Source organism: Pristis pectinata, chromosome 2 (genome assembly GCF_009764475.1).
Source record: "Pristis pectinata isolate sPriPec2 chromosome 2, sPriPec2.1.pri, whole genome shotgun sequence".
Taxonomy (NCBI): domain Eukaryota; kingdom Metazoa; phylum Chordata; class Chondrichthyes; order Rhinopristiformes; family Pristidae; genus Pristis; species Pristis pectinata.
The window spans coordinates 51837349-51849966 of NC_067406.1; the positions used below are offsets into that span (position 1 = coordinate 51837349).

The following is a 12618-nucleotide window of genomic DNA, read 5'->3' on the forward strand; positions in this document are numbered from 1 at the left end:
TTATTGCACTGCACTCTCTCTGTAGCTGTGACACTTTACTCTGTACTGTTACTGTTTTTACCTGTACTACCTCAATGCACTTTGTCCTAACTCAATGTAACTGCACTGTGAAATGAATTGACCTGTACGATCGGTTTGTAAGACACGGTAGCGTAGCGGTTAGCGCGACGCTATTACAGCGCCAGCGATCGGGGTTCGATTCCCGTGGCTGTCTGTAAGGAGTTTGTATGTTCTCCCATGTCTGCGTGGGTTTCCTCCAGGTGCTCCGGTTTCCTCCCACGTTCCAAAGACGTACGGGTAGGTTAATATGGGTTTAAAATGGGTGGCACGGACTCGTTGGGCCGGAAGGGCCTGTTACCACGCTGTAAATAAAATTAAAAAAATAAAATAAATAAAGCTTTTCACTGTACCTCGGTACAAGTGACAATAATAAACCAATACCATTGGCAAAAGTGCAAGTGAATTGCTGGATGGAGTGTTTGGGTAGAAGTAAAAGAGCAGGTGTTCGCAACTCTTGTAGTGGCATGGGAAGGTGCTGTGAGAGGGCTGCGGGTTTGTTGGATGGGCTAGGGCCACTTTCTATGGAACAGAGAAGGTTGAGAGAGACATCAGTGAGGTGAATAAAAATATTCTAGGCCAAGACAAGGTAAATAGGTAAGAGCAATTTCCTGTAGAAGAATGGCCAAAAACAGAACAGGAGACAGTGATTTTAAGCAATTAGTGGAAGTATTAGAGAGAAGATGAAGAACTTTATTTTTTCAGCCAGATGTGTGGAAGACCCCTGCCTTAGAAGGTGGACACAAGAGAGACTGCCGATGCTGGAAATCTGGAGCAATGCAAACAAAATGCTGGAGGAACTCAGCAGGTCAGGCAGCAACTATGGAGAAAAGTGAACAGTCGACGTTTCGCGCCAAGACCCTTCATCAGCACTCCCTCCATAAATGCTGCCTGACCTGCTGGGTCCCTCCAGCATCTTGTGTGCGTTGCAGAGGTGGTAGAGGCAGAAAGCCTTATCATACTTGAAGAGTCGTGACGTGCGGGGCTAAGGACCTAGAGCTGGGAAATGGAATTTAGTTGTTAGCTCTTTTCCATCGTGATGGACCAAGTAGCCTACTTCTGCGTTCTGAATGTTCTTTCACTGGCAGGAGACCGGAATCACTTGTAGACCAGCGCAAGTCAGAGAAGCAGTCTTCCTTTTGTACCGTGGGGTATATTAGTGTAGCTGATGTATATTACAACACCCCAATCCAGTGATTTTAAACTAAATGCGAATACTTAAACTGCTTTTTCTAGCATTTGACCCTGGATTACTAGTCGAGGAACAGTAACTGCAGTAACTAGTTTAGGACGTTTAGACCCTTTATATTTTGTCATGGACGCATCGAAATGCACTGAGCCCAATACTGATTGCTACGTTAAAAGCAGGGTTTTATTTTGGCATTCCTCAATAAATAGCGGTCGCCGCTGTTTTACAGTGGAAGAACATCGTTCTATTTAATGCGGGAATACGGAAGAAACACGATAATTACACGAGTGTTTGGACAGCTTGCATATTTGCATTTAGTTGCCATAGCAAAGCAAATTTTCCCCACGATGTTGAAATGTAAACAACTCTATTTGTCTTCCATTTAAATAGCCTTTATCTGACTGTACTCTGGGCGAGCTTAATACTAAACTGATTTAAAATAAATGGATTGCTCATTTTCCGCCGATATATGACGAACTGCTCGACTGGAAAGGGTTAACCTGTCTTTTTTGTTGAATCAACAACCATTACTCTTGCAGTCGCAGTTTATTGCATTTGGTCTTTTGACCACGTTTGACACCAATCGCTGCCTGTGGTTTTGTTCACCGCCGCACAATTTCTCGCTGCTCTGAACCCGCCAGGCCCAAACCTGATCCTGAGACCATGCTCCTTTGATGAAACCTTGCACCCATCGTCGCCTCTTGACCATTTCAAAATTTAGGCACAATGAGAATTTATAATATAGCAACAAGACACCAATAAAACACAAATCATGAAATCACATTTATTTCAATAAGCTTACAACAATCATGAAAAGAAAGATAATCCAAAATATATAAAATTTGTAAATAATTGAACAATGCTTCTCGGAAATAATAACATTTTTAACAAATATGTACACTGTTGAAGCTGAAATACTATTATATACGAGCTGTTTTATGCGTCCAGGAAACCCAATGAATCAAATGGGAATGGTGGGGCTGTTGCTGATTTCCCCCATCCATTGATTGCCTTGACCGATTGGTGACCGATGAAAGTCCCGCCCGTAACAGACCAAACAGCATCGCCTCTGCTGACGGATACAGACGGCTCTTTCTCAAAAGCTGCGGCAGCCGGTAATGCAAATAGGAAGGTAAGGTAAAACTGGAGAAATGGAAACCAAGTTTATTTTAACAACAGTTCATTCCCATTAAGTTTTGACTACACCCAGTAAATTATCCTTCCATGATATCCGTTAATCTATTCTAATAAACAATCGCTCTGTACGTTCAAAGAACAACTTGCACGGCAGAAAATAGTCGATAGGCTTGTGTTTCCATCGCAGTCAGAAGACACGCGGGTCCTGATTTTCCGTTTGCTTTCTCCTGTACTTTCAGCTTCCAGTGCCAGAAGACCGGGGGGTTTACACATCGAAATTGAAATGAAAATCTATGGACAAACCTGTCTGCAAATTGCCAACTAAAACACCAGCGAATTATTTTTCCTGATCTGCATATCCTCTTAGCCACGTTTTTTTTAATTTAACGGATTAAATGGAGCTGTATGGGAAGGTAAGATATTGTTTTTCTTTAACTGTACTACTTACAGACTTCCTCTTTAAAGGCCGAGTTTCCATCAGATCGGAAAAGGCTGTGGCATTCGGATTCTTGGGATTTTCGCGATAAACAATCAGATCACTTGCATTTCTCCTAATTGCATTGTGTTTAAATGGGTACAAAATAAATTTTATTTATGCACAGGTTAACGATATCTCCACACAGTTTATTTCAGCACAGTATTTCCCGAATGATGTAAACAATTTTTAAAATGCATAATAGCTAACATTATGCACAGCAAGTTATTTTTCCAGGTAATGTTTTGCAAAATTTTCTGCTGATTAGTTCCGAATTTCCATCCCACACGATGCAAGGGAAGCATCATTGCTTGAATCCGTGGTTAAAGCCACCGCCGAGCCCTGTCACTACGATTAGGGCCGGATGTTCTGGGAGTTGTAGTCCATCCAGCTCCAAGTCCTTCTCTCCCATTGTCCTGAGGTAGTCCTGAGGCAAATAACTACAGGTTCCAGAGGGCGCAGCGGCGTTCGCGCAGGCGCAGCCCAGCTGCCGGTGCGAATACAAAAGCGGGTGACAGCGGGAGGGAAGCGGCTTGTTCCGCTTGGGTTTCTGCACAGGCTCCGGCGGATCGCCAGCGCTCGGGTTTCTGCACAGGCTCCGGCGGATCGCCAGCGCTCGGGCAGCATGAGGCACGAGGCACCAATGCAGGTCTGTACAACCTTTCATATCACGCAGCAGATGGCAAATGCAAGCGACGTCCAAATAAGTCTTTTTTTTCCATAAAGGCTTTATTACGCAAATGAAAGCTCATTTACCTTGATCCTGATCACAAATGTAGCATTTTAAACATAATTACAATAACTTGTATCATTACACAATTTGCACAATTGTAATTTTGTTAAATAAACCGGTCAATTTCACAGTTGTTCTTGTCAATTGGAGTTATTCAGTTGCAAGGATTTCACGTATAAATGTGCTCAACGAGAGAACTGTTATTTTTGTAAAACGAATATTGTTTAACCGTTTCTTTCCCCTAGACCGATATGTTCATTACTGTTTATGCTCCTCCATTGGTGGGTGTTAAATGTCTTACAGCGCTTAAGGGCTGTTCAGATCGAAGGAAAATGACCTGAAAGTGGATGAAATTGTGATGACAGATGTATTTTTGCATCAGGATTGCAAAATTAACTCGTACTGCTTCATTACTATTTGGACAATCTCTCTCATATTAATCGCATGCATTTTTCTTGCAATTAATTTAGGCTGTACAGTCAGTTACCAAGATGTCTGGGCTGCAGTGTGGGGAGCACATCCATTTGACTTGAACGTACCGACTTTTTCATATATTGGTGTTACCTTTAATGAGATGGTGCACCGATTCGAATTAAAGAATATTCTGCATGTTTTGAAATACACCTGATTTATTCTGATAAAAATATAGTTCAAAATGCTTTCCAAGATACATTCTGAGACTACCATTATAAAGTAGAAAAATAAATGTACATGAAGTCTATTGGAAATTCACAGAACAGTACCACCTGAAATAAAGTTTTGCCAAACTGTAGCATATTTAATTTTTGTATTGGAATCTAATTTCAAAACAAAATAGCTCCGATATTATAAAACTAATCTGTGGACTATTCTCAATATTTTAGTGTGTCATTGATTAAATTATTGCATTGTTGACATTACATAGTTTGGAAATCTGTGTTGCTGAAATGGCCCACAATAGAATTTACTTATGTACTTGCAAACATTAAATAGTTAAAAGGTTTATATTTGGCATTTATAGATGGTCACCTTGACAGGACTAATGGAATTGAAGGTATAGGACTGTAAATGATACCATCTGTCTTACAAGTTGCAGAAATTTTCTAATTCTTGTCTTATAAGTAGTTTACATTATAACTAATTTGAGTGAGGGGACTGATATTATCCCAACTATAAAACAGAAGGTATTTCTGCACAGGAAAAGATTATATCTTCTAGCTAAGCACCTGTACAATGACTGACATTAATTTAACATTATTTCTCCCTACTAGCTGAAGCTATTCTAGGATATATCAAGATATTATTGGTTGCATTCTTTAAGCAAATCATAAAAGTCAGAAAAAGAAACACCAGAAAGGGGCCCGCAGTCTCCCAGGACGGCTGAATTGATGGCACCACCCATTATAGCATTTGATACTACATTCCAGATGGCGCCACTTTGAATATGGATCATGCCTAATTAGCTTCTTTTAGTTAGGTGAGCATTTGGATATTATGTTTAGCGTCATTGACCCTGGGCTGGAAAGGGGTAATAATCACTCAGTCACAAAAAATAGGAGTGGTCCATCCGGCTCCTTCAGTATTCTCCATTCAGTTAGATTATCAAAATGAATTCCATTTTACCACCTTAGTTCCATGTCCCTTAATATTTTCACAGTTCCCTTTCTTATTGCTCTGCAGTATCCCTTCATAGAAGATGGATGCTGTGGATATCAGATGCCAGTCAGTTAAACCTTTGTTGGAAAGCAATTCTGGGATGATGGGAATAATGCACACTTGGGCAGGGTGTTGGAGGAGGTACCTATGGAATTATTGCCAAAAGAGCTCAGTACCTATTTGAAAGATGGGGAAAACACAGTAATTGCTTCTACTGCAGAATAAAATGTTAGAGCCTCTGTGTTACAGTGTTTTTGTCCACAGCTTTTTTACTTGCTTTGCTGCCTTCCTCTGAAAATATTAGATGGTTCAAATGGTGAAAATCATCTAGAAAAATACCCAAATATTATAGGAGAGCAGGATTTTCAGTTGGAATTTGCATGACATTGCCTATCTTGTAACCCTCATTTTATTGCTTCACTATCTTAGCCTTTTTCTTAGTTTTGGCATTTGTCTGTGTGTGTTTCTTTCTTACTGTTATATTTCCATGAGGGCATAGATGGGCTGTATGTTGCTGGAGAACATGCTACAGGGAATGACCATGTTGTACTACTCCATCTACCTTTTCCTCTCAATTTCCTTTCATCTCTCACTCCCATTTGCCATCCCCATCCTTCCCATTTCCTGTCTCTGCTTTTTCTTTTTACAGTCTTGCATAGTTCCCTTGAAGTACCTAGCTCCTCCTTCTTCCCATTTATCCGCAAGATTTTTGTACTGAATAGAACAGTGGGGGAATTATGCTAAAGAAAAATACTATGGAAAATGGACATCAGAAATAAAAAGGAAAAATATTGGAAATACTCAGATCAAGCAGAACCTATGGTGAGAAAAACAGATTTAATGAAATGTTGACTCTGCTACTCACAACTGCTGCCTGACCTATTGAGTATTTCCAGCATTTTCTGTTTGGATTTCACTGAGGAAATTATGCATTATTATATTGAGCCTTGGTCAAACTTCATCTGCGACACATCAATCAAATTTGGGCATCACAGAAAAGATATATTAGTGTTAGAAGGGATGAAATACAGAGAACATCAGAATGATGCTGTGTCTTAACAGGTTAAATGATAAAGACATATTGATTAAACATCATGTTTCCTTGAGTTTGGATGACCAATGAATTGAGTTTCCAAAATGAAGGGATTTGATAGGATTGGAAATGGAGAACTTACTTTCTCTGATGGGTGAATCCAGAACAAGGGAATATTACAGTTGGAGTTTGGCCATTAAGTATATTGGCATGTTCGTTTTTTTTACATAATACATGGTGAAATTTGGAACTATCCCTAGGGGTCCATTGACATTAGGTGGACTGAATTGCCAATGAGTTAACAGGTTGGTGCAACAAGAGACATGAAGAAATGGCAGGTAAAGGGAGTTAAGGTGCACATCACCATTAATCCAAAGGCATGGAACAACAGGCTCGAGGCTAAATGGACAACTCCTTTTCTCCTGTGGTATTTCTGCACAACCTACTGCCTATTTATTGCTTTCTTAGCAATGAACTGGGAAACTGACTGTTTAGTTTTCAAAGTGCTCTTTGTGCATATATTGGATTTACTGACTGTAGTTGGCACATATATAATGAGGAAGCGAATGTGTCAGTTTCCAGTTCACTGCTGTGTACATCTGCTTCACCAAGGTAGTCTCCTCTTCCCCTATCTCTCTGTTCTCTTTTCCACTCTTCCTTTACTCTCCCATTTTCTGTTTTTTCAACTGATGTCCATTCCGCCTATCACTTCCTACTTTATGCTGAAAAATTGTTATCCCTACTTCACTCCTCATTCTCATTTTTTTTTACCTTTTAACCCACCCTTCAACTTGTTATCACTTCCTTCATCTCTATTCCTGTTCCTCAGCCACTGTCACTACGAAGATTTTGAGGAGTAAATGTCGCCCAGAAAACTTAAGACATTATTATATGGGTCCCCAGTGACAACCCAGGATATGAAGATTAGTGAAGCAGCACCTATCATTTGAAGGCTTGAAATCTAACTACTATGGTAAATGTATGTTTTCACTTCTAATCTGTATGGATTACATTTACGGTGTGACACTGCGGCACCTGGATTGCTAACTCTCGCAAAATGCCCAGGAGTTGCTTGATTTTTTTTTAACTCAAGGTTCCCCATGGTAGGCTCATTCAGAAAGTCATGTGGTATGGGATCCATGGAAAATTAGCTATGTGGATTCAAAATTGGCTTGTCCACAGAAGGCAGAGGGTGGTTGTAAAAGAGGAGTATTTGACCTGGAGGTCGTGACTAATGGGATCTGTTCTGGGACCCCTGCTTTTTGTGACTTTTTTTATATATAAATGATTTGGATGAAGAAGTGGAAGGGTGGGTTGGTAAGTTTGCCGATGACACGAAGGTTGGTGGTGTAGTAGATGGTAAAGAAGGTTGTCGTAGGTTGCAACGGGATTTAGACAGGATGCGGAGCTGGGAAGAGAAGCAGCAGATGGAGTTTAATCCGGAGAAGTGTGAAGTGATACACTTTGGAAGAACGAACTTGAAGACAGAGTACATGGTTAATGGCAGGATTCTTAGCAGTGTGGAGGAACAGAGGGATCTTGGGGTCTGAGTACATAGATCCCTCAAAGTTGCCTCACAAGTGGATAGGACAGTTAAGGCGTATGGTGTGATGGCCTTCAATAGCCGGGGGATTAAGTTCAAGAGCCGAGAAGTAATGTTGCAGCTCTATAAATCTCTGGTTGGACCACATTTGGAATATTGTGTTCAGTTCTGGTCACCACATTATTGGAAGGATGTGGAAGTTTTGGAGAGGGTGCAGAGGAGATTTACAAGGATGCTAACTTGGTTGGAGAGCATGTTTTATGAGGAGAGGTTGAGCGAGTTAGGGCTTTTCTCTTTGGAGTGACGGAGGATGAGAGGAGACTTGATATAGGTGTATAAGGTTATGAGAGGCATAGATGGAGTGGACAGCCAGCATATTTTCTCCAGGGTGGCAGTGGACAGTACTAGAGGTCACCCATTTAAGGTGCATGGAGGAAAGTTCAAGGGAGATGTCAGAGGTAGGTATTTTACAGAGAGTGGTGGGTGCCTGGAATGCACTGCTGGGGTGGTGGTAGGGGCTGATACGATAGGGTCATTTAAGAGACTATTAGATAGGCACATGGATGAAAGAAAAAGAGGGTTATGGGAGGTGAAGTAGAGAGGGGGATAGATTGAATAGGGATAAGGTTTATATAGATCAGCACAACCTCATGGGCCAACGGGCCCGTACTGTGCTGTACTGTTCTATGTTCTAAATCTATTTACAGGATGCAGTGGGTGACACTGGTTAGGCCAGCATTTATTACCCATCCCTAATTGCCCTTTAGAAGATGGTGATGAACTGCAGTGCAGCCCATCCAGTCATGGTTCTTCCACCATGTTGCTGGGTTAGAGGCTCTAGGATTTAGACACAGGAATAATAAGACCCAAGGAATAATAAAACATCTCCAAATCAGAGTGGTGTGTGACTTGGACGGAAGACTGCAGATCATTTGTCCTTTGTTGTGGTGCAGGCTACTATTTTGCTTTCACTTTGTGGGTGATGCACACTGCATCCACAGTGCACTGATGATGGAGATGGTGATTGTGTAGAGTGGTGCACAGGGTGCCAGTCAAATGGCTGGTGCTGGAGAGGTAAATGGACAGTTTCCCATCATACTCTTAAACTCTATAAGAGGTGTGTGGGCTTTGGATTCTATGAAAAGAAGTGCAGAATGGAGGACTCTGGATATAGTTAAAAGATGAATTATAGTGGATTATAGAATTAATTATCAGTTACTTGAGAGATTATTTAAAATAATCTATTGTAAATGGAGGCAGTTTAAAAAAAGATAACATTAGTTGCTGGAACAACTCCATATAGAAAAATAAACTCCTAAAATCTAACCATGTAAGTATATTTCCTCTGTAATCATGCAGCACCGAAGGAAGTTTTTTATCTCATTGTATCTTTTCTGGCTTTGAAAGAGCTATTCAAGTTACTCCAAGTCCCCTGGCTATTTCTTGCAACTCTACGAATTTTACTTTTTCAGTAATGCGTTTTGCAAGTTTTTTTTGTGTTGAATCTACATCCTCAATCTTTTCAGCAGTGTATTCCAGATCTTGCCAACTTGATACTTTACAAAAAGTCTTTATCTACTGGTTCTTTTGCCAATTATCTTAAATCTGACAGCAAAGATCTGGCAAATGGAATATACTGTGCAAAAATTTGAAATTTTCCATTTGGCAGGAAAATAAAAGATCATATTATTTAAATTCTGAGAGATTGTGGAGCAATTGCGGATTGAAATGTAGATGAATCTGGTTGTTCTAGAACATGACCATTTAAAGGCTAGAAAGCAGGTACAAGTAAATTGGAAAATTAACAATATTATGATTTATTGCCAAAGGAAGTAGAATTTTTGAAATTGAAAACTATCTTCGATAGCCATGGGTGAGGTATTAGAAGACTGGTAATGTCGTTCCTTTATTAAGAAGGGCTGCAAGGACAAGCCAAGGAACTATGTGCCAATGAGCCTTAAGTTAGTAAGTTTCAGGAAGGGAACCAGAGAGACAGGATTTATTTGCATTTGGAAAGGCAAGGACTGATTAGGGATAGCCAGCTTGGCTTTGTGTGTGGGAAATCATGTTTCACAAATTTTATTGAGTTTTTTTTTTAAAGAGGTGACCAAGAGGATTGATCAAGGCAGCGTGGTAGATGTTGTCTACATGGGCTTTAGCAAGGCCTTTAACAAGGTTTCACTTGGTAGGCTGGTCCTGAAGGTTACAACACATGGGATCCAGGGTGAGCTAGTCAATTGGATATAATATTGGCTTGGTGATGGAAGGCAGAGGGTAGTAGTGGAGGGTTGTTTTTCAGATTGGAGGCCTGTGACCAGTGGTGTGCCACAAGGATCAGTGCTGGGTCCTTTGTTGTTTGTGATGCATATTCATGATCTGGATGAGAATGTAGCTGGCATAATAAGTTTTCAAATGACACTAAAATTGGTAGTACAGTGGACAGTGAAGAAGTTTGTCTGAGGTTACATCAGGATATTCACCAACTCGGAAAGTGGGCAAAGGAAAGAAAGTTGAAATTTAACTCGGATAAGTGTGAAGTGATGCATTTTGGGAAGTTAAGCCAGGCCAGGACATACATAGTAAATTGGGAATGTTGTTGAACAGAGGGATCTAGGGGTGCAAGTACATGGTTCCCTGAAAGTGGCATCGCAGGTAGACAGGGTGGTGAAGAAGGCGTATGCCACGCTTGCCTTCAATAGCTGTGGCATTGAGTACAGGAGATGAGATTTTATGTCACAGCTGTACAAAACTTTGGTTAAACTGCACAGTATTGTGTGCAGTTCTGGTTGCCATCGTATGGGAAGGATATGATTAAGCTAGAGAGGGTGCAGAAAAGATTTACAAGGATGTTACTGGGTCTGGAGGGCTTAAGTTATGCGATTGAATAGGCTGGGACTATATTTCCTGGAGCGAAGGAGAATGAGGGTGACCTTATAGATTATGAGCGGCATAGATTGGGTAGATAGTCTTTTACCCAGGTTAGGGGAGACTAAAACTAGAGCATATAGGTTTAAGATGAGAGGGGAAAGATGTAAAGGGAATCTGAGGGGCAGGTTTTTCCATACAGTGTGGTGGGTATATGGAATGAGCTACCAGAGGAGGTGGTAGAGGCGGGTACAATTACAATGGCTTAAAAAAAGACATTTGGACGGTTACACAGATAGGAAAGGTTTAGAGGGATATGGGCCCAAAGCAGGCAAATGGGAATATCTTAGGTTGCATCTTGGTTAGCATGGACAAGTTGGGCCAAAGGACCTGTTTCTGTGATGTTTAAATCTATGAATCTCTATAAGGGGTTATGCTTCCTTTAAATAGGGCTTTGGTGAGACTACATCTGAAGTACTATGTACAGTATTAGTTTCCTTTTTTAAGGAATGATCTTAATTCTTTGTAAATACCATCATTTTTCACCACTACTCTCTTACCTTATCTCATTGTCTTCAATTCCTCTATGTAAAGGGGGAACTCTTAGAAGAAGATGCAACAGAGACCAAATATTTCATGTCAATATGATGTTCCTCGTATTCTTCTGCCTCTTGTATCCTTCTGTCCCTTCCTCACAGATGCCACAATCAATATTTTAAATGGAAAACAAGCAGGTGATAAGAGTCATGAGATAGTAATCAATTATCAGCAGATTAACATGGCAACCTTAGCAAGTCTAATTATTTAATATATTCTGTTGCAATAAGGTTATTTTTAAGAGGAAAATGTAACTTGTAATCCAGCTATAATCAAGGTTTATCTTGAGCATATTGATATGACATGCAAAGTATTAACTATCTTTCTTGATGGCATGGCAGGGTACACAATAGAACCAGCAGCTACCACAGCAATGTGACTTATCTCTGCACGATGATGCTGTAATCTTTCCTAAGTGAGAACACCATTCAATAGTGGCAGTATCTTGAAAATACTTCTTCAAAAAAAAATCGGGTGGAATAATAAATTAACTAAAATTTGCAAAGTTATACAGACTGGTGCTTTTCCTTTTTCACAACATTGTAGATAGACTTTGATGTCCAAATGCTAGACTGAGTGTCACCTGAGTGGCTGCAGTCTGGTTGCTATAAGTCTGCACCCTTTCCCTTTAGCTTGTGCAGATGTCTTTGGCTCACATGAAGCTTTGCCTTTATGGACCAACTTTTGTCCAGAGCCAACTGAAGGAGCAGTGTGGGATGACTGTCCATGGGGCAAAGGTGAGCATGCTGCTTGAGTGGTCATAATGGGAGCCCTCGTCATTGGGAGGCAACAACAACCTGAACCTGCACTCTATCTGATCGCTCAGGGTATTGGGTAGACAATGGTACAACAATCTGCAGGCACTTAGACCGCATTACTGTTCTTTCAACTTCCAAATCAAGAGTTGACCAGCTGACAGACCCTGGGTGTGAGATCTTTGGCCATTGTTGTCTTCGTTCTTTTTGGACTTGGCAATCTGAGCAGGATTCTGTTAACAATGATGTGTGTTGGCTGAGAGGTGGGGGAAGAATCATGCCTCTGTTCCTGCAGAAGGGTAACCAGTTCCCACATGCCATATCGCTACTCCTTTAGCAAAGGGTTCTTCTCATGCTTGGCATCACTCTCCTCATGCAGGACAGCACAGTGAAGGTGTGCAATTTCTTTCTATTCATGGAAAGCAGCCAATGATTCCCCCCACCCTCCCCCTAGTCTCAACACTCTCCTGTGTGTGTGTGGATTTCTTCCTATTCTTCACTGTCTTAGTCTAAATGAGAGTGATGCAGGATATTGAGTAAACCTTTTAACTTTCAGACCTTTGGCGATTTCACCTGTGTGGTCTGGGTGTGATTGGGGG

The 12618-nt window shown here is 40.8% G+C and overlaps 1 protein-coding gene across 2 annotated transcripts in view; it reads left to right on the forward strand.

The window, feature by feature from the left end:
* The first annotated feature begins 2543 nt into the window (after positions 1–2543).
* The window catches only part of rab3c (RAB3C, member RAS oncogene family), a 136163-nt gene continuing 126088 nt past the window's right edge, over positions 2544–12618 (forward strand). Inside the window, exon 1 of one of the 2 annotated variants that reach the window (XM_052010236.1) lies at positions 2544–2796. In XM_052010236.1, the coding sequence (XP_051866196.1) occupies positions 2779–2796 (18 nt within the window). In that variant the 5' untranslated portion in view covers positions 2544–2778. Of the gene's footprint in view, positions 2797–3359; positions 3508–12618 lie in introns of those variants that run through there. The other variant, XM_052010235.1, reaches the window with a different exon arrangement.